The 26,244-nt window shown below is 31.6% G+C and overlaps 7 protein-coding genes across 15 annotated transcripts; 2 read left to right on the top strand and 5 right to left on the bottom strand.

Annotated features, from left to right (window-relative positions):
* Positions 1 to 279: 279 nt before the first annotated feature.
* LOC112637782 (alpha-tocopherol transfer protein-like) lies at positions 280 to 2,378 on the bottom strand. Its single transcript, XM_025408249.1, has 3 exons — positions 1,802 to 2,378; positions 980 to 1,343; positions 280 to 727 (listed from the first exon to the last, which is right to left on the bottom strand). The coding sequence occupies exons 1-3, from the start codon at positions 2,083 to 2,085 to the stop codon at positions 470 to 472; spliced, it is 906 nt and encodes a 301-aa protein (XP_025264034.1). The 5' UTR covers positions 2,086 to 2,378; the 3' UTR covers positions 280 to 469.
* Positions 2,379 to 3,135: 757 nt separating this feature from the next.
* Positions 3,136 to 5,477, bottom strand: LOC105249633 (alpha-tocopherol transfer protein-like). Of its 3 annotated transcripts, none has more exons than XM_025406674.1 (4): positions 5,385 to 5,477; positions 4,781 to 5,107; positions 4,041 to 4,404; positions 3,136 to 3,571 (listed from the first exon to the last, which is right to left on the bottom strand). In XM_025406674.1, exons 2-4 carry the CDS (start codon positions 5,062 to 5,064, stop codon positions 3,314 to 3,316), a joined length of 906 nt encoding a protein of 301 aa, XP_025262459.1. In that variant the 5' UTR covers positions 5,065 to 5,107; positions 5,385 to 5,477; the 3' UTR covers positions 3,136 to 3,313. The 3 variants fall into 3 exon arrangements, with proteins under 3 accessions (XP_025262459.1, XP_025262464.1, XP_025262463.1); XM_025406679.1 differs by having other exon boundaries at positions 3,314 to 3,571; positions 4,781 to 5,072; positions 5,385 to 5,453; XM_025406678.1 differs by having other exon boundaries at positions 3,314 to 3,571; positions 4,781 to 5,077; positions 5,385 to 5,436.
* A 9-nt stretch (positions 5,478 to 5,486) lies between these two features.
* LOC105249634 (alpha-tocopherol transfer protein-like) lies at positions 5,487 to 10,089 on the bottom strand. The gene is made up of 4 exons (XM_011255236.3): positions 9,369 to 10,089; positions 7,931 to 8,248; positions 7,425 to 7,788; positions 5,487 to 6,286 (listed from the first exon to the last, which is right to left on the bottom strand). The coding sequence occupies exons 2-4, from the start codon at positions 8,224 to 8,226 to the stop codon at positions 6,029 to 6,031; spliced, it is 918 nt and encodes a 305-aa protein (XP_011253538.1). The 5' UTR covers positions 8,227 to 8,248; positions 9,369 to 10,089; the 3' UTR covers positions 5,487 to 6,028.
* Positions 10,090 to 10,604: 515 nt separating this feature from the next.
* On the bottom strand, positions 10,605 to 14,214 carry LOC105249635 (alpha-tocopherol transfer protein). 3 transcript variants are annotated; one of them, XM_011255237.3, is made up of 4 exons: positions 14,088 to 14,214; positions 12,478 to 12,779; positions 11,516 to 11,879; positions 10,605 to 11,384 (listed from the first exon to the last, which is right to left on the bottom strand). In XM_011255237.3, the coding sequence occupies exons 2-4, from the start codon at positions 12,759 to 12,761 to the stop codon at positions 11,124 to 11,126; spliced, it is 909 nt and encodes a 302-aa protein (XP_011253539.1). In that variant the 5' UTR covers positions 12,762 to 12,779; positions 14,088 to 14,214; the 3' UTR covers positions 10,605 to 11,123. The 3 variants fall into 3 exon arrangements, with proteins under 3 accessions (XP_011253539.1, XP_019882625.1, XP_019882623.1); XM_020027066.2 differs by lacking the exon at positions 14,088 to 14,214 and adding an exon at positions 12,987 to 13,204; XM_020027064.2 differs by lacking the exon at positions 14,088 to 14,214 and adding an exon at positions 13,010 to 13,204.
* Positions 14,215 to 14,367: 153 nt separating this feature from the next.
* Positions 14,368 to 15,586, top strand: LOC105249636 (mediator of RNA polymerase II transcription subunit 31). 2 transcript variants are annotated; one of them, XM_011255241.3, is made up of 3 exons: positions 14,368 to 14,697; positions 14,918 to 15,007; positions 15,079 to 15,586. In XM_011255241.3, exons 1-3 carry the CDS (start codon positions 14,610 to 14,612, stop codon positions 15,390 to 15,392), a joined length of 492 nt encoding a protein of 163 aa, XP_011253543.1. In that variant the 5' UTR covers positions 14,368 to 14,609; the 3' UTR covers positions 15,393 to 15,586. The 2 variants fall into 2 exon arrangements, with proteins under 2 accessions (XP_011253543.1, XP_011253544.1); XM_011255242.3 differs by having other exon boundaries at positions 14,368 to 14,676; positions 15,079 to 15,585.
* Positions 15,587 to 16,055: 469 nt separating this feature from the next.
* LOC105249637 (organic cation transporter protein) lies at positions 16,056 to 25,315 on the bottom strand. 3 transcript variants are annotated; one of them, XM_025409289.1, is made up of 9 exons: positions 25,299 to 25,315; positions 20,087 to 20,438; positions 19,254 to 19,595; positions 18,625 to 18,872; positions 18,159 to 18,451; positions 17,696 to 18,038; positions 16,958 to 17,196; positions 16,518 to 16,693; positions 16,056 to 16,372 (listed from the first exon to the last, which is right to left on the bottom strand). In XM_025409289.1, the coding sequence occupies exons 2-9, from the start codon at positions 20,219 to 20,221 to the stop codon at positions 16,073 to 16,075; spliced, it is 2,076 nt and encodes a 691-aa protein (XP_025265074.1). In that variant the 5' UTR covers positions 20,222 to 20,438; positions 25,299 to 25,315; the 3' UTR covers positions 16,056 to 16,072. The 3 variants fall into 3 exon arrangements, with proteins under 3 accessions (XP_025265074.1, XP_011253546.1, XP_011253545.1); XM_011255244.2 differs by lacking the exon at positions 25,299 to 25,315 and adding an exon at positions 23,626 to 23,776; XM_011255243.3 differs by lacking the exon at positions 25,299 to 25,315 and adding an exon at positions 20,584 to 22,265.
* Positions 23,776 to 25,659, top strand: LOC105249638. Of its 2 annotated transcripts, XR_003122919.1 has the most exons (3): positions 23,776 to 24,064; positions 24,401 to 24,739; positions 25,196 to 25,659. XR_003122919.1 is itself a non-coding variant. In XM_011255246.3 (2 exons), the coding sequence occupies exons 1-2, from the start codon at positions 23,801 to 23,803 to the stop codon at positions 24,644 to 24,646; spliced, it is 510 nt and encodes a 169-aa protein (XP_011253548.1). In that variant the 5' UTR covers positions 23,776 to 23,800; the 3' UTR covers positions 24,647 to 25,659. The 2 variants fall into 2 exon arrangements, 1 of the variants encoding a protein (XP_011253548.1); XM_011255246.3 differs by having other exon boundaries at positions 24,401 to 25,659.
* Positions 25,660 to 26,244: the final 585 nt, after the last annotated feature.

Here is a 26,244-nt window from a genome sequence, read left to right as displayed (position 1 = left end):
GGCGTGCAAAAGATTGCATTATTATACGTTGAAATAAGTATTAAAACGAATGCAAAAAAATTGCATTGTACTGTCGATTCACATCACATATTTAGCGATTAGTCGGCACAACTTATCCAAGACGATCGCATCTTTCGATCAACAACACAAACAACATCAATCAATAGCGATAGAGGAAAGTATAGTTTATATATTGTTAGGAAATATACCAGTTATCCAAGTTAAATTGTGTTTTCCAGAATATTACAGTTTCCAAATTCAATGAAAAAGACGGGAGTGCAATAACAATTTTTTATTATTCTCATTTACAAGTGTTTTCCTGTTCGTGCATAAATTGTATAATCATGGTTAAGTTGATTTATTTTAAAAGAAACGCGTAATGTAAAATTTTCTCCGGAAAAATATCTTTACTTCAATAATAATGGAGAGCACAATTCATATCCGTGCAAAATTATTTTCTGTCTCATTGTCAGTCGATTTCTAATTTTTTAAAACTACCATCTACGCCAAACAAATCGCTGGAAGCCTTGCTCTTGTTGATTCGCAATGATTCATCCACTCGATTGATTTTTTCATCTTCCAAAAACCATTCGCCGAAATTTTCAATCTTCTTTATTTGCGCGTTCGCTAATTCTTGAATGGGACCGGCTTTCCCGCCAAGCTCGTTAGGCAGTACTTCTATTGAAAAGTACTTGCTTGCACTCTCCATCGATGAGTGAAAATATATCTGAAGAAAATATATATTATTGTATATTCTCGTATTTCTCAATTGGTTAAATTAAATTACAATATATGTAGCACGTACTATATTGTAATTTTTTTTAATTCGAGAAGTATTTTTTCTTATTCGTTGATGTATATATCTTTTAAATCTTTTAGCTGTAATCACAGAGCTTTTTCACTATCGGAAAGAAAATCCGTGACTACTGGTACGTTAAGCAAAAAAAATTAATTAAAAATATGTCGAAGAAAATCTTACCAAGTCTATCAGTTCCGTTTTAATGAAAGGCTTAAACATATTGTATATTAGTTCGACAACTGGCGATGTGTTTATGACATGAATCGCTTTTAAACGCACCGGTAAAGCATCCTGTACGTAATGTATGAATTTCTTTATTAATATTATATTCAGACATTTCATATGTCCAAGCGATACGCCAGTGGCATCGGCAATATAGATCAATCCAGGACTCGAGCCATGAGTCCAAATAAACTCGTCCATTAACATGAAGCCGGCCTTTGTTCCACTACTAAAATCGTAATCCGACGGTTCAAAATTGAGAAATCGTCCCATCAAAATGCTATAATTCTCCCTCGTTTTTCCCTCTAACTGAAGATGCGCCCTTTTGTTTAACACATAAATAGATGTTACTATAATTGCGTTTGGATTCAATTACTAAACTGTATTATCGTAACATTGTATTAAATTTTACTACATGTGAAGAATAATATAAATATTTTAGAGATAACGGAATTACAAATATTTTTAGATAACGGAAAGCACAGAACCGATAGGACAGAGGAGTTATTTCTACTTTTTCAAAGATATTTTATTCAATTTTCAAACTCGTCATTATAATCTATTTCAATTTTTAATTTAAAATACAAATTATTATATCTTAAATTTACAGACATAAGATGGGCTTTTATCTTTATATCATTAATTAGAAAAAAGATTGTAACTTTATATTATTTTAATTATTTATAAAAAAGAAGTTTTTATTTATATGTGTAACAATTTTTGTATAGATCATCTATTTTTTTTTAATTAACGGTATCGAAAAATAAGATTTATACTTACACAACTTGAAAGGCCTTTTGCAATTCTTTCACTTTAAGTAGATCTCTGTTGGAAAAAAATTCCGGCACATGTGTCCTAATAGTAAAATAATTCTCAATTGTGTTTTTCGTCGGTTCTATCCGAAAGTAATTGTTCTGCAGAAATATAGCAAGCAGGATATCCTGAATTTTTGGCAAGTGAGGTTGCTTCTCGCACCATTCTCTTAGAATCTGTATATCCGACATCCTTAGCTCGGGATTCTTCTTCATTTCTTCTTCCAAATTAATGTATTTTATCGAAGACATTAATCAATATTTTTTACAGATTTGTTCCTACTGGAATTTATTTAAGATCTGTAACCTAGAATCTATTTAGAATCTATTTAGATTCTGTAATAAGAACTAAGAATAAATCTATTTAAAAAGATCGATTCTCTCTTTCGTTGATACACACTTATACTTTAGTATGCGATCTAAAGTTTTAATAATTTTATCTCCATAAAAATAAAAATTAACGAACTATTAAACTACTAGAGATTTTCATGTAATTCTTTGTCTTTTTTTTTAAGAAAACAAGGATGCATATAATTTATGTTGTATATATTTTAGAGTATACTTCTTTGTTATTTTTCTTTCACTTTAGTGCAACAATTTAAATGTGATTATTACTGATCTTCTTTCTTTTATTTTACATGTTATCTATGTTCGCTGTAACACATCACTGAGAGATGACTCACTTAAGACTTCACTTCACTATTGTAGCTTGTTCATTATTTATTCTATTCTAATGACAAGAGTAATGCATTTATCGTAACTTTGCGTTCAAGACTAACTTATGCGACGTAAATTATTTGATTTCTTATAGCATAATATTAAGTGAAATCTGATGAAACCTGTTTCATCTCGTTTTACCTTGATCTCTTTTTTGTATATATGCTGGTAAGCGTGCTATTGCATATATTTTTCTCTCTTTAGTTTATCTTTTATTTGTTCGTTCGCATGACGGCATACAAAGCATCGCAAAATATAAATAAATAAATAAATAAATAAATAAAAAGATATATATATATATATATATATATATATATATGTACATATACATATATGTATACAATTATGTCTCTTTTTCGTAGATAATCTTTTAGTTAATTTGATTTCTTTAGTAAAAATTAATAAAATTATTATTTTTTTTACTGATAATGAGATCTTTTTTTAAATCTTTAAAACTATATAATCTTTATAATATTAAAATTGAGATACTATTGGTATTTCATTAAAGTAAAATGTTGATTCTGTAGGCCATGTATAATTATATATTCGGTATAGAAATTATATACTAATAAATCATAGAGAACAAACGATATTTTTGCGTAATGGGTTTCCTTTTTATTTCGGATATCACAAAGACGTGTGACGTACAACATTACGTAAAACATTGCGAAATAGCAAATATGCTATATAGGTAGAATTGTAGTATAATATTTTTTGGAAATATAATATATTCCTACTAGAGAGAGAGACGATATATTGATTATCAGTCTATATCGAGTTTCTTAAAGCTACCTTCCACGCCGAACAAATCGCTTGCCGATTTGCTCTTGCCGATCCTCAACGCTTCATTTACACGACCGGTCGCCTCGTCCATCAAAAACCATTCGCGATAATCTTCGAGCTTCTTCACTTCAATTTCGGCCAATTCGTACATGGAACCAGCTTTTCCACCCACCTCGTTCGGCAACAGGTTCACCGGAACATATTCAGAAGCGCTCTTTAGCGATGAATGAAAATGTATCTGGAAAAGTGTCAATTGAGAAAAAGGCGTGTTTTCTCGCGAATAATGTAAAAGGAGGAATTAATGTAATTTATATGTGAGTTTAAATTTTATCGTAACTAATAAATTACGGATGCGCGAAAATGTTTCTACGTTAAGTTTATTGTTGATAATTGAAATGGAATGACGGTACTCGTATAAAGTCTACATAACACGTATACACACACACAGACACACATATATAAAATCTGCAATATAAAAAAAACTACTAGTGACACATATGTAACAACGTTGCTACATGTACACATGTCAAGTTTGTGCGTGCTCAACTCTTTAAAGAGAAATAGATATAATTCTCAAAGAAGTTATTTATGCAATATAAATGTAATCGTTTCAGCATTATTTGCAAATTAATTTACCGAAAACGCAATTACCGTTATTATTTCCTGGCAAGTAACTAAAGCTGATTAATATGGATTTCGATATTTACCATATCTATCATCTCTTTTTTCATGAATGGCTTCATCATATTCATTAGCAATTCCATGGCGGGCGGCGCATTTATGAAATGAATTCCCATCAGACGTATCGGCGCTGCCTCTTGTATGTAATATAAATATTTCTTGAGTCCCAACGGGCTGATTCGCGCGATATGACCAAAAGACAGCCCGCTGGCATCGGCGAAATAAATGTAACCGTTATTCGTACCCTCCGTCAGAAACCATACGTCGCACACCATCAAGAAATATTTAACATTGTCGTTGTAAACGAAACGAGAAGGATCAACGTCCAGAAATGCACCGTACATGATTCTATAGCCGTCCTTTGTTATTCCCTTCAGAGGAAGATTAGCCCTTTTTCAAGCAAAAATTATTTGATTTTCATTTATTGTTATAAAGTATTAGAGTATACGTCAATATGTGTCAGATAATAAAGTATTGATAAAGCATTGATTATGCCTTATAAAAAAGATTTATAATTTTAATATTCTTAAATTTACATATGCGTGTATATACATATGCATATTTACAATTTGCATAATGTGCATAGTTTTTGAATACATTTTCGAATACATTTACGAATACATTTTGAAAAAAATATCTATATATTATCTATATATTATATTTAACGCGTTTAAAGTTTTTTAAATTAATCGGCTGTCGGCTACTACATGCACATACATGAATAAAAATTGAAATTTTATGTTAATATTAAAAATGATATGCTCACGCAATTTTAAATGTTTGTCGCAATTCTTTTTCTCCAAGCGGATCTCGATTGGAAAAAAATTCTGGCACATGCGTTCTAGTCGTATAATAATTCTCAATCGTGTTTTTTGTCGGTTGCATTCGATAATAATTGCTATGAAGGAACATCGCAAGCAAGCTATCTTCGATTCTCGGTAAGTGCGGTTGTTTTTCGCACCATTCTCTCAACGATTCTATGTCTGATAGCTTCAACTGGGGATTCTTTTTCATTTCTTCTTCCAACGTAATAGATTTTGTCATTGACATTGTTGAAACTTGCCTCAAACAAAAGTTTTACTAAGGTCAATTTCTATAAGCAACGATTGTTGATTAGAGCGTTATTCTCTTTCATTTTTAAATATTAATATTACGTTATTATTTTTTTTACACATATATAATAATACAAATATTATAAAAATATTTAAACAATTTAGATTTTTTTACTCTAAAATCTTTCTTTATTATCAATATATAAGTATATAACATTTATTATTATGTAGTACACACGGATTAATATATACATATGCAATTTCAAACGAATTACTCAATAATATTGTATCATATCGATTTAAAATACGATGCCTTACCCTTCCTTTTCGTTCGCGTTTCTCACGCAATTTTTTCAAAGCTTGTAAAGCTGTTACGAACAATACAAAGGCTTGGCAAATACTGCTAGAACGCTTTTTTACTGCGGATGTACAAGCCTAATTTGTATTATAAACCAATCGTAATTAGAGTAGCGTGCATGAAATTATGCATTGTGAAACGTGTAATATCTATGGACATTATATGATCGCAACGTACACGTCAAGGTTCTTGTAGCATGTTCTTATAAGACGAACAATCGAGAGAAACGCTTAATTAAAAATTAATAAACGTATGCATATATACGCATACAGATAATAAACCAACGAATATATATAATTCAATGAATAACTTAATTATGTAACTATAATATATTATTATTGCCAACAATATGGTTTTATGGGTGGGTGTGTGTGTGTGTGTGTGTGTGGGTATGTATAATGCAAATTAATATATTATTATCAAATTGATTAAATGTAATTAAATTTCATCTCTTTTTCTTTCTCATTTATCTGCACAAAATTATGCTGGTATAATGCGAGTTAAAAAAAATTATTGAATAATACGAGAATATGATGCTTTACGAGGGAGAGAGCATAGAAAATTACAAATATTTTTCAGAGATACTTGATTTCATATTTAACCATCAATCTATATCCAATTTTTTAAAGCTACCATCCACACCGAATAAGCTTTCCGCATCTTGCAATTTTTCAGTTCGCAGAGATTCATTCACCCGTCCAACACATTCGTCGTATTGAAACCATTCGCGGAATTCTTCCAATAATTTGATGTTTTTAGCAGCTATTTCCTCAATAGATCTCGCTTTTCCGCCATATTGATTTGGCAAAGCTTCGATGGGCACAAATTCCTGCATAGTTTCCAAGCTTGAATGAAAGTGTATCTAAAATAATATATATATACAGGGTGAATCATAATGGTTGTAACAACCTTTTACCATTAGAAATCAATTATCGACTGCACTGTAATCAATCGAATAATTCATAGATGACAGCTGCTTGGATCGACCGTGTCTGCAATAACGTACAAGCGAGTTAAATACTGTGAATCAAATAATATACATATTCTATGCATACTTTTCTAATATATTTAACTCTTTTATGTACATATTTTTCTTTCTACACGGTTTTTTTCTAATAACGCGATTTCTTATTATTGTGAAACGTATCTGCCACATAAAAAGAGATATCTTTTGCATTCGTGTATTTTTTCATACGATTTTTTTTAAATAATGGTATTTTAATACATAGAATTTGACGGCGATTTTTTCCATTCTTACACAAATCATTTTAACGTGTAAAAAGAGTTGGATTGGTAAACGATACAAAAGTATTCCTTTTTTATAAAAAAAAATGCGTAATTCTACTTTCTACAAGAAATATTCTGCTGTAGATATTAAGAATGTAAAAGTTATAACTTAGAAAATTAATAATAAGTAGAATAATTCTTGTAGAAAGCAGAATTACGCATTTTTTTAATAAAAAAAGAATACTTTTGTATCTTTACCAATCCAACTCTTTTTACGCGTTAAAATGATTTGTGTAAGAATGAAAAAAATCGCCGTCAAATTCTATGTATTAAAAAATCATTATTTAAAAAAAAATCGTATTAAAAAATACACGAATGCAAAAGATATCTCTTTTTATGTGGCAGATACGTTTCACAATAATAAGAAATCACGTTATTAGAAAAAAACCGTGTAGAAAGAAAAATATGTACATAAAAAAGTTAAATATATTAGAAAAGTATGCATGGAATATGTATATTATTTAATTCACAGTATTTAACTCGCTTGTACGTTACTGCAGACACGGTCGATCCAAGCAGCTGTCATCTATGAATCATTCAATTGATTACAGTTGCAGTCGGTAATTGATCTCTAATGATAAAAGGTTGTTACAACCATTATGATTCACCCTGTATATATTATTATATTATTATATATATATCGCTTTTTTTTATTTTTTTTTTATTTTTTTCAGATTCTTTCAGTATGATCGAATAACATGTCGCTGACTTACAAGCTGAAGCAATTCTGCTTTCAAAAAAGGTTTTATCATATTCAGTAGCGTGTCTATTATCGGCATAGTGTTCAGTATATGTATGGCTTTTAATCGAACTGGGATAGCTTCTTGTATATAGTATACTATCTTTTTTACTATCATTAAATTTATATGAATGATATGACCAATGGATAGGCCCGATGGGTCAAAGATGATAATTTGCCCCTCACTGGTGCCTTTTATTATATTTTGTACTTCACACATCATAAAGAAATATTTCATACACTCGAGATAGTCAAATTTATTTGGATCCGGATTCAACAACTTGGCGAACGTCATGATGTATCCCTCTTTGGTTTTCTGCTCCAATGGCATAACCGCCCTATGTTATTGAAAAAAATCTTTTTCTTATTCTACATTGTTTGGCATAATTTTTATAAGATTTTATTATAAAAAACTTGATAAAATTTTTATAACACGAGTATCTCTTCCGATATTAATAATTTAACATGAATGAAACTCACAAGACGGTGAAAGCCTTTCGTAATTCCTTCCATCCAATTGGATCTCTATTGGAGAATATTTCTGGCAAATGCGTTCTTGAAGTATAAAAATTGTCTATTGTTTGTTTGGTCATCTCTAGATGGTAATAATTACTATGAAGAAATAAAACAAAATATATCATCTCTATATTTGGTAAATGAGGTTGCTTGTTCATCCAATCCTTCACTATTTGCAAATCTGACATTTTGAGTTTTGGATTTCGTTTACACTCTTCCTCTATAGTAACGTATCGAGGCGGCGATATTACGTTTGACATGGTTGTAATGCTCAAAAGTGATCTATAAAGGAAAATTTGACTTTATAACCTTTTTTCTAACAAACATTCAACATTCAGCATTCAACATTCAACGAATTAAATATGAAAAAAGAATAAATGTATATTATACATATATATTTTTGATTGAGTAAAATAATTGTTACAAGATTATGAGAAAAATGAAGCAAATTTATTCGAAACAATTTTTTTTTAATTGATTAAAAATTAATCCAAAAGGACGGCAAAATGCTGCTCTTTACTGCATTAATACGTGTGATTAATGGTGCTCTTATTGATATCTTTATTTAATAAATAATATATAAAATATTCATCTATATAATATATATTCATTAGATACACTAAATTTATTTATTTAAAAAAAATTGCATTAATCTTTTTGTAAAGCCATATAGACAAAAGATACAAATATGAAATAGCAATTTATCTATTGAGGAGTCTAGCATTCACGTATTTTAAACATTTACAATTTATGTGATTTGTAACAGCTTCTTGCATTATATTTACTTGAATTGGCAAATATCTTATTTTAAATAATGGTTTTATAAGTATTTTATTGCAAATCTTATTAAAAATAAAAGCATACAAAAAAAAGAATTTATTAACTTTATTTAATTTTGCTATTATTTAAACTTATTGAATAGAATTATATTATTTTTGCGCGAAATATTAATAAATGAATTAAAATAAAAGCACGTATACATTGATATATATCGATAAAAATTTTACACGAATCAAAAATTATAAAATATAATTGCAAAAGTAAACAATTAATTAAATATTACATCACAAGAGCATTTATGTTAAAATAAAAATCTTGGCAATTCACACATATATGTACACTGTTATTACATATTTATATGTCTCTTTATATATATGATACAATATAATTAAAGATGATATGCATATGATATCGATATTGTTGTACAAATATTAAAAAAGCAATCACTTATTAAAACCACTTATTTGCATATAATACACATTCGTGAATACATATTGACTTTTCTTGCAATTGTACATTTTCCAATTAGTTGGAACGTCCAGTTAATTGTTTTTAAATATTGAAACAATATTTTTATTCAGCAAGAAAACGAACAATATCAATATATTACGATTTTTCTTACCCGTTTATTTACAGATGAATCTATCTTACAATGTAGAGCAGATAACTAATGATACTACGCACTAATGATACTACGCACACGATAAGTCGACGGCTTACTGATTTCTCGAGGAGAATGTTGAGATAGTCATCCAATGCAAGAATGATTATCTTAAAATGAGCACACAGAAAAAATATTCTACGTATATACTACGTATATAATCAAGCAATGCTTATTACAATAATATTGTTACGCTCGCGGCGAGGACTTCGATAGATATCGAAGGCGCGCTAAAGAGGTCAGCTGCTCGCGAAATAAATAAACACTTTTAAAAGGAACTAGAATGCACAAAAGAACTTTAATGCACAACACAGAACACAGAAACATAACCACAGAACGTTAACACACAATAATAATAACACGGATCGGCTCGATAAGAATGCGGATCCGCTCAGCTTGACAGCTGGCTCAAATGACAGACACTGCTGTCAACAACCTTTCGAACCAGATGTTCTTGTTAATCGGCGCCATCCCGATGAACACGGACACCAGGGACGTAACACTTGCCTCCTCCTTACTGAATTGTCGTCCCGACAATTAAAGGCAGAAGGACTTTCCAAAATTTCCACGAATTGTCGAATAAAGAGTAGAAGGACTTTCCAAAATTTCTACGAATTGTCGAATAAAGAGAGAAATTAATCGGCGTCGTCCCGATGAACACGGACATCAGGGACGTAACAATATATTGAATCTAAACATGAAGCAAAAAATAGAAAAGATATATTTGTTATTACATGTTTATAAATGTACATACATTTTATTCAAACGATGCGTCATCTAACTGCATCCTTAATCTTATTTATACTACTTAGTTATATAAACTCTGTGTGTCTCGTTTGCTAAATAAATATAATTTTATTATGTTACTTTACACATGAATACTATATATACAGTTTCTTTAACGTAAACCAAGTTGTAATTTGATCATGGCCACCTTAAGAATAACGACCTTAAGAACTCGATTGGCAGGATTGATCGATCATACGTATATACAAACGTGCGTATGAGAGTGTATCTCTCTAATATAACATTTACTTTCTCTATTCCTATAAAGATTTGTAATTATGAGTGTCAATTAAAATATATAAATATATGATTTTTTTCTTCCATTTTTTATATAACGTTTCACTCGACAAATATAAATACTATAAGATTCATAAATACTATAAGATCAAATAATTATAAAATCTTGATTCGAAATCTTGAATAATAAATTTATTGACATGGACTTGGAATTTGTACAGTCATATATAATACACAGGATGACATTACAATTTTAAAACATAATAACAACTGCAGACATACCTGACGTAATGAATATGTATTCTCCTCGTTTTTTTATCTTTAATATATACAATATGTAAATTATAACATTTATATGGATAAAAAGTTGACATTTAAAGTCTCAATTATTACATAAATCAAAGCAATTCTCTTTAATATTTTACATATAACGTGCATTTTATGCGCGTGCTGTCGTATATTGCATATTATTATTTTGAAATAAAACCTTGATCCTGCTTTAGAACATTCTTAAAAAAAACATTTTCATCATTTTGGATTCATATATAAATTCAAATTAAATTTTAAATCATATTGATATCATCATTTAAAATGAATGTAACCGAAAAAACAAGAGAGATATATTTTAAATAATATTTTCAATGATATTTCTTTAGAGGTAACTTTTTTTATGTAAACGAATTGAGGAGTGAATCAATCTATATCGAGTTTCTTGAAACTTCCTTCGACACCGAATAAATCCATCGTCTTGTTTTCGCCTAGCCTCAAGGCTTCGTTCACCCGAGCCGTAGCTTCATCTTTTAGAAACCATTCACGGTGTTCCTCCAGTTTTTTCAATTGTTCTTCTTGTTGTTCTTTCAATGATTTAGCTTTTCCACCTAAACTTATGTCGCACGGCAACGCTTCCAATGGTATAAACTTTACGAACGTGTCCTTCGTCGGATGAATATGCAACTAAAAAGATTTTTCATCATCAGACATTCATTCAGGTACACGTATGCCTCTTTCCTTCCCACCCACCCCCCCACCCACGCTCACACAAATACACACGTATTATTCAATAAAAATATCATTATTTTTCTCACCACATTCATCAATTCTTTCTTCATGAATGGCTTCATCATCGCCAAAATGATGTCCATAACCGCGTTAGTATTGACAAAATGCAGACCCATGAGTCTGATTGGTATAGCCTCTTGTAAATAATAAAGATATTTTTTAAGCCCCATAGGGCTGAGACGGCCAGCGTGGGCAAAGGTGACACCTTCCATGTCAACGATAATTATATGGCCCTTGGCAGTTCCTTCAGTATACAACCACAAGTCCGTTACCATCCCAAAGTACTTTATAGCGTCGTTGTAAACAAAATGCGATGGTTCATAATCTATTAGTCTCGAATAGACAATTTTGTATCCCTCCTTCGTTGGCATTGGCAATGTTATCTGTGCTCTTTTTAAATAAATGTAATCGTGATAAATAATTATATTATATAATTATTGTGTAAACGTATGTGTAAATTAGTTGAATTATATATTTACATGTAAATTTAGATAAATAACTTTTATTTATAATGCCGAAATGATTGAAAAACAAATAAATGACTACGTTATAGTTAAAGTTAATTTACAGTTAGTTAATTTACAGTTAGTTAATTTACAGTATAGTTAATTTACACTTTTTAACTCACTTCAATGACAATTTCTAGTACGTTCATACACACATTTGTTGTATCTATTTTATTCCATATTAGATATTATAGTGTAGATTTCTCTCTATTTCAGGCAAACAAAAATCTTTGAAAACGCATTTACTATTCAAATGAAAAAATTTTTAATAACACGAAATATCATGACATTTAACATAATGAAATTGCTCGACGCTTATTATTTGAAGACACCCGCGCGCGCGCGCACACACACACATTGAAAAAAAAACTTGTAATACTTTCGACAGATATTTGAATACTTATGTAACTCTAAAGGCTAAAACTTATAATACTTTCGATAAATATAAATATAAATATAAATATAAATATTTGAATACTTACGTAACTCTAAAGGCTTCTCTCAACTGCTTCGTTCCAAGTGGATCTCTATCAGAGAAAAATTCTGTAAGATGAGTCCTGGATGTATAATATGCCTCGATAGTATTTTTAGCAGCTTCGATACGATAGTAATTGCTGTGTAAAAACAATACATGTTCACTGTCTAAGATTTTTGGAAGATGCGGTTGTTTCGCGCTCCAGTCTTTTAAAATTTGTATATCGGAATCTTTCAACTCGGGATTTTTCTTCTTCTCCTCATCGTAGGAAATTCTCTTGTTTAAGGACATGGCGTTTCTTCCAATCTTCTATTAATTGTACAAAAAAATGTTTAACTTAAAAACGATCATTATTTGAATTATTTAAAATATTGTCTCTTTTGTCTAAATATCGTCCTTAATAAATTTAACGAAAATAATGTAATTATTAATACTACGAAAAACGCGAATTAATTTATTAGATAAATGTATATATATATATATATATATATATATATATATATATTACACACACACACAAATAACAATATATAGAATACTTGGTTGCAGATTATGCGCGAATTTTGGTGTTCTCTGATCGACTCTTTAAAGTATCACTATGCATAATGGCTCGACAACCCGTATTTTAAACCAGATATCAAGTGGAAGTAGCGCATTTACTCAGCATAAATGTAATCATGAATTGTACATTTTTGACGAGAAAATTATGGGCTAATAACGTGCCATTTCTCTGTCTAGGAAAGAATAAATGTATTTCTGTTATATTCAACTTGTTATTTTTTCTACATTATTACATTATTCATTAGAAATCTTAAAAGTAGTAGATCAAATAGTGAATACAAAAATAGAACTATAATTGTGAGAAATCATAAGAGATGATCTCATCATCGTAATAACTTGGAGGCAATAATTATTATAATTATCATTGCTTGAACAAAAAGTCATTACATCAATAAAAATGAGGCAAAAAAATATATTGTTTTTCACGTTAAATTACATAATAATTAAATGTATATAATATATATATATATATATATATATACATTTAATTATTATGTAATTTAACGTGAAAAACAATATATTTTTTTGTTAATATATATATATTTATATATATATATATATATATATATATATATATTAATTTAATTATTATATATATATAAAATAATTAAATATAAAATATATAGATATGACAAAATATTCTAGTAAGTGTACACTTTAGCAACTCATGTGTGTGTGTGTGTGTGTGTGTGTGTGTGTGTGTGTGGGTGGGTGTGTGTGTGTGTGTGTGTGTGTGTGTGTGTGTGTGTGTGTGTGTGTGTGTGTGTGTGTGTGTGTGTGTACATATCTATATCTATATATATATATGACACTTACAAATTTTATATTTTATTCAACAGTAACTGGTAACGATTTTTACTATATAAATTGTGAACATTATATATATATATATATATATATATATATATATATATATATAGATAGATAGATAGATATATATATATAGAATATATATAGATATATATATATATATATATATAGATATATATATATATATTGAAATATAAATTTTGTAAAATTTTTTTGATCTAAAAAAACTTCTACTTTTATACTTACATTAACCTTTAAGTTTTGAAATTGCCGGCTATATTCAGTGCAGGAATCAAAAACACCTCCTTGGTTGCTCTACACTGCGTGCACTACCTCCGGACCTAGTGCAGTCAGTTCAGTGAACTAATGCAGCCAGTGCAGGAATAAAAAACAAACCTCATGTAAAAGATGCGCTCATTTTAGTTGCTTAGTTGGCCAAGTTTGGCGCTGCGTTCGATGTGTCGGTGATGATCAAAAGTGCGTTCGAAAATGCTATTGCAGGTTGTAGGGTAAATTAACTTTAAATTGACCAATCGGGACCAAAAAAAATCTTCTGTCCTCCTTTGTTACTTTATTTCTCAATAAGGAGAAGACGGAAAAGTCCAAAAAGAGCTGAAGAAGAGAAGCGAGGGACTGAAGAGGAGTTGTAATCTTATGCTTTCGGAGTACGAGTTGCGCGTCGTATGTCTTTTCATATATACATCTTATTGTCGAAATAACACAGGCACGCCCAATATTTAATAAACAATTAATACAAGTTGATGTACTATGAATCGATTGGATGATCCGCCGGGGCTCATGAAAGGCAGAAAACCATCTTTCATTGGAATGAACGGTGGGATGATTGCTTGTAATCGTATGTTTATCAGTTCTAACCTTAATCCTTAAGTTAACCTAATTTAACTAAATTTGTTTTTAAATTTTTCCAAATTAATCTTATGTTATACGTGTCAAATAATCTAATAGCCAATTTCACAATTTCAAATTGAAAATTGCATTCCACTGCAGAGTCAATCGATGAATTTTTATCTTATCTTAATAGGTGAAGATGTAACTTGAGGTTAATTTTGTTTTAGGGGCCCCGGAGACAGATGATCAACAACGATTACGGTTTCAAGTTGAATTAGAGTTTGTGCAATGTCTCGCTAATCCCAACTATTTAAACTGTAAGTAGGAATGATTGTTGCGTTTTTCAGACTGTTGAAAAATTTTTTGTCTGTAATATATAATTATACAGTTTTAGCGCAACGTGGCTACTTTAAAGACTTGACATTTATCAATTACCTCAAGTATCTATTATATTGGAAAGAGCCAGAGTACGCAAAGTATTTGAAATACCCTATGTGTTTGTATTTTTTGGATTTATTGCAATACGAGCACTTTAGACGGGAAGTTGTGAATTCTCAGTGCACAAAATTTATCGACGATCAACAGATTTTATTGTGGCAACATTACACGCGACGTCGAACGAGACTGTTGCAAACGGCTGCTGAACAAACGCAACATATCAATCCTCAGAATAATGGTATTGCGCAACCCAAAGTTCCCTGAAATTTCAGTTTTGATCATGTTTGTTTCACATATTCGGAAAACTGAACATAGATTTTTACATTTCGCACGATCCTTCCGATATGATTTCATATTTGTCTAGAAGAAGTGAGAAATTATGCTGTTTGACTGTGATAATTTATGGATTTTCTCACATTTTTATATATTAATCAAATAATATCTCTTTTACATACAAATTATTTATTAAAAAATATTAAAAAATACTTGAGAAAGATATTTGCGTTGAAAGATTTTTCTTTCATTCTAATATTCAGTTTTTTATTTTTATTACATCATAATAGGAGTATACATTTATGTACTTGGATGTAGCGAAAAGTAAATCGTCCATTAATGATACATTACATTTGCATAAGCTATCTTTAAATTCTGTTATATGTACATAAAAAATTATCTATATTATCTATCACATTATTTCGAAACGGCAACATACATCTTGCCTCTGCCGAGTTATTCTGCATCTCTTTTTTCTTTTAAATGTTTGCTATTTTTTATATTTGAAATTAAAATAAATACCTATTTTGTTGTAAATGTAACAGAATCATCGGATATTCTGCATAGTATATAACATCTTATAGAAAAAAGAGAAAAATAATTTGCGCATAATATCTATTTAATAACAATAAACTAGCTTTTTACAAATTAAAATTACTTTAGCCTACATATTATTCGATATTTTTATTCTCTGTAAAATTCACCAAAATTCCATTACCAGCATCCACCCAGTCCTCTGAAAAAAGTTTCTCCCTTAGAATTTGCCTGTCTGTCAAATTGTTCTCTGTATCATTTTCTATATTAACGCTATCATTTTTGAAACTGCTGTCATCGATTATATTCTGCACACTCGCTATTCGGTCCGGTAGAATTCTATTAAGAGTCTCTGGTAAAATCAAAACCAAAAGTCCGCCGATGAGGCACAATATGCCAACAGCCAATAATGGTACTGGAAGTGGCACATGTTTTACCTAATAAACAAATCAATCGTATTTCTCTAAAATTTGTATATCGATTAGCTGATCTTGCGATTAGCGGTTCTTATAAACAATAATGGTGATAAGAAATATACACGGAAATAATTAGAAATAAGTGAGAGATATCTTGATACTATACCGACAGCAGCGAATATGGTATGCTTAGGCTACCAAGTTTTGCGAATACCACGCATAAACCTAAGCAGCTACCTCGTATCACTGTTGGAAATGTTTCAACGGTATACAAATAGACAATAGATATGGTACTCGTGACAGTCACTTTGCCAAACAGCAATGTTATCGTTTTCGCGAGATCTGAAATAAAAATATTATACGTATTAAAAGAACTTGTAATTATTTCAATGTGTATTACACTTTTCTCCATATTTCACAAAAGTTTAATATGCAAAACTTATACATATATATATATATATATATATATATATATATATATATTATATATATGAATATAATATATTGCATAGATATCTCAATTATCAGCTAAGGAAAATTTGAAGAATAATCTGATGAAATTGTACTCATTTAGACAAAAAAGGATTCCTTTTTTGTTTAACATACCGATCCACGGTGCAGTAGTTGTTAAAATGAGAAAGATCGCAATTAAAATGCAAACGATACCATTGAAGAATTGGTACATGCACATAGGCAGCCGTCTACCATATTTAGATATTATAAAGTATACAAATGTGTACGTTGCAATCTCGAGAATTCCTCCCAGAGCAAACGTTATATGTCTATTAATCGTAAAATTTGGCATCAAATCATCAAGTATACCACATACCATTGCTGATGTCCACCTTGAATAAAAAATTCATTCAATTAGTAAAAATTAACGAATAGTAAAAATTTAATGAATATTAATTCATTAAATTCACAATTCTACCCATCTTATATTTTCTTGATTGCATAAATAGATAGTAGATAGATAATAAAAAACATGTTTTAAAGAAAGATATTTAATCTTAAACTTTTCTACATGTACAACTTTAATATTTAAATTGGATCAAATTTTCATGTTTTTATTTTCTAGAGGATTGGATTTCATCAAATTTATTTGTATTCATTTTGAAGAATATATAGTATTTTTACAATAGAAAATTGACAAAGTTAAAAATTGAAAAAGTATTAGAAACATTTTATTATTTTTATATTGAAAATGTTTGAAATCTAGAAAAATTCAGATCTATATGACTTTATTCATTTTGGACTAAAAAAATTGTATATATACGTGTGTGTGTGTGTGTGGTATTGAGAAATAATTTTAAAAATGGGGCCTTGGATTAAGAAAAATTTTACCATTGACAAATCATTATAACACCCTGTTTTCTTAACATGAAAGATTCCGACATGCTTTTTAAAATTGAGCTCGTCTTGTTCGTCTGATTCTCATTTTTTGTCTTTTCTTCATTTTCGGTGGTTTTTTCTTTCTTTATTCTACGTAATACTACCTCCGTATCTTTGAGGGAAATCTCCCTCTGATCATTTGATAGTGAAATTGTTCTCGAGTTTCGATCACAAACCGAACTAGAAGGCAGATCTTTTTGATCGAAATTTTTCAACGAACTTAGCGTTTCGCGATGTAAATCCAAGGTAAAAAATCTGTTTTCCAAGTTTATCGAATTAACTTCCGAAGTTTGTTCTGAAATAAATTTATTAGATTAAAATATATGTGTTTCTTTAAGTTATCGATTAAAAAAACAAAATTGATTTGCGCAATGAAACTATGTGATTAAATTAAATATATTCACTACAAGTGCACCTATAACTTTTTCTTCGACTTGAATCGGCTTTGAACGGTTCAACAAACTCGTAGCTTCTTCCTGTTGATTTTCATCGGCCTTCGCTTTCTTTAGTTCGACACTGGTGACGCGCGACTTCCTTTCTGGTTTTATCGGTGTTGTGTTACTTTTCACGCATGCTTCTTGCACAAAGGTATTCTCCGTTCGCGATCTAGTGCAGCAACTGTTATACTTTGCGATTCTTTCAAAAGCTATATCGGCCTCTGTCGATTTCCCTTTAGCTAATAGCCATCTCGGCGATTCCGGTATAATCCTAACATATAATGAAACACGATAAATAGATTAAAGTTTGTTTTATATTATTTAACGTTCCGTTTTTTTTTCGAGACACACCTTTTTAAATGTTTCAAAACTTTTTAAATATTTTTTTTTATTTTGTTATTTTTCTCGATTTTTTGTGTCGGCCAAGTATTTTTTTTTCCTTACCAAATGTACAACACAGTGACTGCGGTGGGCACGGAAACGGCTAATTGTAAAATTCGCCAATCGGGAATTACGTAGCTGAGCATCGCGAGCAGTATGAGGCCGATGGACCAGGAGATTTGCATAATCAATGCGACAAGTGTGCGAAGTTGTGCTGGGAATAGCTCGAGAGAGAGAATATACGTGGAATTCTGCAATCCCTGAACGAATACCCCTTGAAGACCTCGCAGCACCAGAAACGCGGGATAACTCTAAAAAAGCATTATATATATATTTTTATTTCTTTTTAACGAATTAATTAATTAATTTCTTACGTACACGCTTGCGCGTTATTTAGCGCTGCTAATGTCACTCAGTTTTTTATCTCGTTAAACATTCAACAACGAGGTAATTCATTTACGAATAAACAGAATTAATATGTGAAAATCTTAATGAAAATTGTAATTTTCTTTTGCAATTGAAGAATGGAGTGCAATTTATTCCATTTTCACTTAGAATTTGAGAAAATTAACATAAGTTTAACATAAGTTATCTTCTCGAGATTTTTCGAATTAATAATTCTCTCGTGGTTCCAAAAAAAAACCTCTTAATTTATCATCTGTAATCTGTATTATGATTAGAATTTTTTTCACCTGTACCATGTAGAGTGCCACCGCCATCGTGCCTTGCGCGTAAAGACATATCGCTTGGACCGGAAGTCTGCCGATACAATCGGCTAGAAATCCGGTGATCCACGCACCCAAAAGAACTCCGACGTAATAAACGGTCGGTCCGAGGAAAGACAGGTACCGTCTCTCGCATATTAAGCCCCATTCGGTGACGACGCTGTTCTCCGCAAACTCCGTCACGAAGCGATATTCGCCGGAACAAGCCTCAAGAATCGGCACTTCCGGCAATGCGGAAGTTAGATTGGCGACGATCGATAAATTTGCTGACTCTCGACAGCCATAAGTCTTATGTGGTGAGTCTTTCGCCTAGAATATGCAAAACAAATTTGTTTAATGAAATTGTTACATCAAGGTGAAGTGTGATTGCAAAGTGAGAGAGGGGAATTCTTTTCTTTTACCTACTCTTTTAAATATTTTTTTTATATTTTTTATTTGCTGTGAAGTTAAAATATATAAAATGCTAGAGAGTACACAATAAATAATTTTAAAAAATAATCCAACACTTTCTCTAAATATAATTAATTTTTATAATTGTAATGTTTTTATATTTTTTATGTACATGTATATATATTTCCTTTATTTATTAATTAGCATATCACTTACTGGTTCTAATTTACATCGTTCCGTCATTATTCGATAAATTTGATTCACATGCTTGTGTCATTAAAAAAAAAATATTTAAAAAAATAATAGCTTTCTACATTTTATAATCTTATTTTATACATGTCGCATAAAGTAAAACGTAATATCTCTGCTACTCATTTCGAGTTTTTTGTCATATATTTTTACTTTCTTACCTGACAATAAAATTTTGGTGTATAATTGTGGAAAATTAACAATGCATGACTCATAGCAACGATGACATAGTTTATTCCGAGCAACAGTACCAGCATCATTTGAAAGCAGCCCACTTTAATTTCCTCGGCATTCATTATGCGAATAACAAGTTCTCTACATCAACCCTTGATAATCCAACGACCGCAACGTCAAAGATGCGTACGTGTAGTTTGATGATGACGCAAATCACACTTGTTCATTCCTTCACTCGAGATTGAAATAAAGAATTTTAAAAGGAAAAAGTGACTAAACATTTCTTTTATTTATGTCGAGTATTTCATCCATTTAAGACATACGGAAAACTAGACCATTCTGAAAAAAAGAAACAAATTTCTGATATTTAACAAGTAGTTTATATGTATGTACGTTGGATATGTAAAGATACAAAACAAATAATTATATATTCAAAACTATCGGAGATTGAGAATGAAAGCGGTTTAAAAACTCGTTTGTTTACATGAAACGGATAGCGCCGAACGGAATATATCGCGAGATTCGAACAAAGTGTCATGCACGAAGGTAAAGCGTGCACTGACAGAGAGAGGATCGGCCAGCACGTCTCGTTTCTCTTGCAGGATGCGAGACGCGAAAGAGGAAACACGGCGAATGAAAACGGAGGAGGACGACGACGACGACGATGCACAGCCTATTGTTCCAATACCCAACGACATATATATCGGCATGCGGAGCACATACATGATGTATGCGCGAGAAGAGAAAACAATCTTCTCTGTCAATAAAACGATTAATATTTTGCGACTGAGATGTGTAACTATCGACAGATTAATCATCTTCGTTATTGCTTTGCATCTGACGCGGACGACGATAACGGAATACGGTACTGATATATAGACTTCAATTTTCGAGCCAAGCCAGGTGGAAGATATTGGATATAATGACGTGTTCGCAGGATAATTGAAAATAATTACGGTATGAATCTCAAACTGTGATTGAAATTGAAGACTACATAAAAATAGTAGTGCGTGCGCGCACACGCACACACGCACGCAACAATATGAATCTCAGCGCACGTGCCACTTTCCTAAATGATAGTTATTTCTATGGAAAGTGTATGGAAAATGTAATTTCCACATGCTATACACCCCGTGTATATTCATGGTAGTTGTACCTATACATTCTGAGCTGTCGCGGCAAGTCAGATAATGTCCCAGCTAGGTTGACAAACTTTGCAAATGCATTTAATGTCATTTATATTAGTGTACGCAGCACATGCTTCTGGCAGAAGCAAGCACGGCTCTGATCAATATTGGATTTTTATCGCTTTGTCCGATTTATCCCTATATATTTTATAAGGCGAACGTCTTCAACGATTTTATATATCTCGTGACAACAATTTTGATAATATATTTTTTTTTCAGCAACCAATATTGGGAATAATTGCGTTTCAAGAAGACCAATTGTTTCCTACATAAATGTTTTCCTAATAAATGTCAATCGATTATGTATATTATTCTCTCTAAAATCATTGGCAATGACCACGCATCATCAAACGCATGTTTATAAAATCGTAAAAACCTCGATGTAACAAACGTGAACAATGTCTCATAAACATTTTTTTATAAACATTTGACCACCGATTATACGACAATTATTTTAACAGTCGATTTAAAAGCCACGCCATATTTAGAAGCATTATCTTATGATTGTATTTTGTGTTGTGTGCGTGCATAAATCATCGTAACGCACGATGACGATAAAGGGTGTTTCCTTCGTTTCTGGAACTGTTTGCGTATGCCGGACTCGTTACGTCCGGTGCCGGCCGCATCCTGCCTTTCATTGGTGGTTCATCGTCGAGATGGATCGACGACCGAATCTGAAGGAAATTCTCTCCCTCTCTCTTTCTTGCGCGTCATCAATATTGTTGTTATCCGTCAATTTGATCAGACGTCACAACTGGTATCGACATTCCGGATCGTATACTTTGCCACTCGAGACGAGACGGAGGCTCTTCATTTCCATCCGATTGTCGATGAACGCATAATCGCTCAGGCATTATTCTTCGCTTTCGTCGGTACAACAAGAAGAATGTTAAACGCAGCGTCGTCGTATCGATTGAAAATAAACCGCGATAAAAGAATTACTACGCGTGGCATCATTTTATCATTTTCTACAAATATATGAAAAAAAACTAAATGTTAATATATTATTTTTTACAGATATAAATTTAATGACGAGAGAAAATTGTATTTTTTTCCAGCGATATTTTAATTACTCGAGATTGAATTACTACTACTAGGTTGTGCGATATAAACTACAATCAATATTCGTTGTAATAATACTCGTGATATGAAAAAAAGGACAAGGAAGAAAAAACTGACAGGTGTAACGTTTCGCTACACAAAGAGTTTTTAAGATACCGCTAAATAGATCTATCCCTAAAGCAATTTGAATCGTAAATGGTTTTCTGAATCATATACGTCGCGAGGGAATGGCGACTAGCGTTGGTACGATGAGCAAAAAAAAATTTTGTAACACATCGCGTAATATACGGCACGAATGGATGATGCACCGACTAACGATCCGTGCCTGATTTCATTGGCTCTTACGATTTAGGCTAATTTCTTGTGCGTTTTCTAGCAACACGCAGCTCTTCGGGATTTACCGCGCATCATTTTCCCGCGTAACAGTAAGCAAAGCAGGCCAATAGCACGGGGTTGTGCTGGTAATAATCGGAATAGTGAAAGAGTACAGGTGATCGTACATCCCTCTCCAGAGTATCGAGTAAACATTATTACCCGCAAATTTCCATTTTGTTTAATGAATTATAATATTATAATTTAAAATAGATATATGTATATATTTAATAGATTCTTATAAATTTAAAATATCTTTTCCTTCCCGATAAATATAAACATTTGAGTGATTTATTTGGAAAAATTGAAATTCTCCTCTAAAATTATTTTTTAAGTAAATTAATCATTGTGCAAATAATTCTCATTATTAAATAATTGTCAAGTTTCTAAAGTTTCATTATGACATGTTGCTTGGCAACGATAAAAAAAAGAAGACAGCATGTAGACATATATAATTGTAACTTGTAGAAAAAAATATTACCCCAATTGATGTAATATAAGAAGAAGACATGCATGTTATAAAAGTGACGAATTACAAATTTAGAAATTTTTCGTAGTATTTCCGTAGAGTTTTTATCCCAGTTTGAATCTCGTTAAGACGTAGTAGTAAAACTATCAAGTTTTCGCTAAATAAACGTAATATACTTTCTCAGAGACTCTGAGATCTCGCTATATAAGAAATTCCTTGAGATTTCGCCGAGCAATCATAGCGGATAATACTCGCTAAAGTCGCGCGCGCGCGTGTGCGTGGCGTGTATGGAAAATGCGTGACGCGGACGTAAAGCGCGATGAAACGCGCGCGCCGAATGTCCGGCGCGAATGACTAGCGTCCGGCGTCCAACGTCCAGCTGGCCTTATGACGCGAAGCTAAGATTGGCCTGGATGCCTTTTTTTTCGTCGTTTACCGTTATCGTAGAATAACTTGGATGTTCCGCGATCTGCGGTCGTATATCGACGACGTGTCGATTTCGCCCGGACAGTCCGGCGAAAATGGGGCTGCGGGGGAGAGACGGATTGTCGTAGCGTTTCGACTATCGTCGCCTCTCTTCTCTGTCCCTGCAAGACGGAGCGAGCGTTGCGATGGACAAAAAGACCGACTCTCGCGCGGATCCAGAGACTGGCCGTTCGCTCGATTTTCCTCGCTCAGTTGTACTCGGCGAACGTAACGCGACAGATCGCTCGTTGCGTCCCGGATGTCTCGTACGCAAATATCGCGTCGACGTCTTTTCCCAGGGTGACAACACCGATCGCTATCGAGTTGCCGCACCAACGGCAAAAGTGATTATCAAGCGCAACATGAGAGCCCGAATAGTCTTGCTAGGAGTTTTACTCATCTGCACCAGCGTGAGTACGAATTTCCTCCGAAATTTCTTTGCAATTTCTTTCGCTCTCCTCGAGAGACTTTGAACTGCCTTCGAATCACTTTGTCGTGTCAGTCTGAAATTTGACAAAATATTAAAAAAAAGAATTTCATTTTATCCTTATATCATTGTACAATGTTTATAGTTACTATCTTCTTAATTTATAGATAAACTTTTTTTGTACATTTTCTTAACTAATTAGTTCCCGCATGAGAAAAAAAGAGAAAGAGAGTTCAACCTACCTTATTTTAATGTTTCTCTTTAGAGATTTTGAACTACTCTTTGGCGACATTCCGAAAAATTGTCTCATAATTCGTAGATTCGATATGCAGAGGGTAGATCGAAAAAGACGAAGCAGCTGTCGCTACAGAGCAAAGAGACCAACGTGGTGAACTTTATGCGATTGCTGGTGATGAGACTGGTCTTCGGGGTAGCTTCGGCGATGGGGTTGGGTGAAAATCTCTCGGGTGTTCTCGGCGGAATTTTCGTACCACCTGGAGCCGATGACTACAATGACTACAATGATTATGGCGATGATGTCGGTTTCGTACCTGATTTTTTTTAAAGAAGATACCTTCTAGTTTAACCGCACGTGCGCTTCGACTACGTTATTTGTACGAGAATGTCGCGTCTCGAAAAGTTTATTCAAAGTGACAAGGTAAACTTTCAAATTGTTAAATCTCTTGAAAAGTTTATTCAAAGCAACAAGGGTAAATTTTTAAATCGTTAAATCTCGATAAAATCGATCGGTTCGAATAATGGAAAATTATTTTTTTATTAGCTTTGAATATCAGAAAGATTAATTGAATTGAGCAAAATGGAATAAATATACTCTTTATGGAAAGTTATATATTTTACTACCATATACTTTAATTATTTTCTTGCCATCGGCAAGCTCCATATTGTGTTCTATTAAAGGATACATTTTAGAGTTAGAAGAATTACAAGAAAACGATACAAATTAACATTAGCGCTTGCAAACTTTGCATAAACAAATACTACTACATTGCTTCTAACAAAATGTAACTCATCACTCTTGGAATTAAAAAAGTTCTCTCTCCTTTATATTTTACATTATATACTACGATAACGTTAAATATTTGAAAATTTCTAGAGTCTAAATAATCACTCGTATGGCGCAATAACCGGATTATGATTCAGCCGCGAGTCCGTTCATCTCGCACGCAAGAGGCTTTTTAAGTCTTTCGTACCGTTACCTGTAATTTCGGTAAAGCTAATGGACGCGCATCAGTTACTGCAGTTGAAGATATGGATAGCAAAATAGCTGTTTCCGCTTTCCGTTTTATCTCATACCCATCAATTCCGTTGGTTTCGGTCCAATGAAATGAGCATCTGCTGCAATATACCCGATAAAAATCCGTATAGAAATAAATTTGATGTTTATCTTCTGAAAATGTTGCAAGATCCAGTTTCGACTATCTTGATAAAGATGCAATGTTTTTATTAGTTTATTTCGCATCTCGTTGAAATAATTGGAATGTACTTAAAAGTGTCAAATACTTTCGAAATAATCTGCAAACATGTAATATAAAATAGAACTTATACAATTATTACAAAAGCTTGCATTTATAGAAAATAACTTTTATATTGGTAAATATAAAATGGAAAGCGCAGCATTCATTATTGTTAATATAATTTATTTATTTATTTTATTTCTAAGTAATTATATAATACATTTACTTTAATGTTGCATATCTGGAAAAAATCCATTTATGAATCTTTTTTCTCAAGGTATGCTAACTTTTTTAGATGTAAAAAGACAAAGCATTACTCTCTATTTGCGGCATCAAATTGCATTTTATATCAATCCAAAAAATTAGTCTTATTACGTTCTTTCTTGGAAAAGTAAATATTGGCAATAAAATTCTTATTATCTTTATATCATTGTTTCATTTAAGAATAATACCTATATATTTGTGTATGATAATAAAATATAAATTAGTTTATAACATATATTACTTGCGGCTAAATGTAAAAAAATCAACGACGAATCTGTGACCGAGAAAGAAGGAAAATGTATTTTCCGATGTGTCGTTTGTTCTCTTTACATATGCTTTGTGAATAATATTGCTTGATCACGTACGAGTTCTACTAACGGTTCGGCGTGTGCTAATTACAAAAATGTCCACCGAATAGAAATCA

The sequence above is a fragment of the Camponotus floridanus genome, unplaced genomic scaffold (assembly GCF_003227725.1).
Source record: "Camponotus floridanus strain SB8 unplaced genomic scaffold, Cflo_v7.5 scaffold1, whole genome shotgun sequence".
In the NCBI taxonomy this organism is placed as follows: domain Eukaryota; kingdom Metazoa; phylum Arthropoda; class Insecta; order Hymenoptera; family Formicidae; genus Camponotus; species Camponotus floridanus.
The sequence above is the reverse complement of the archived record's forward strand: the minus strand, read 5'-3'. Positions and strand labels throughout refer to the sequence as shown.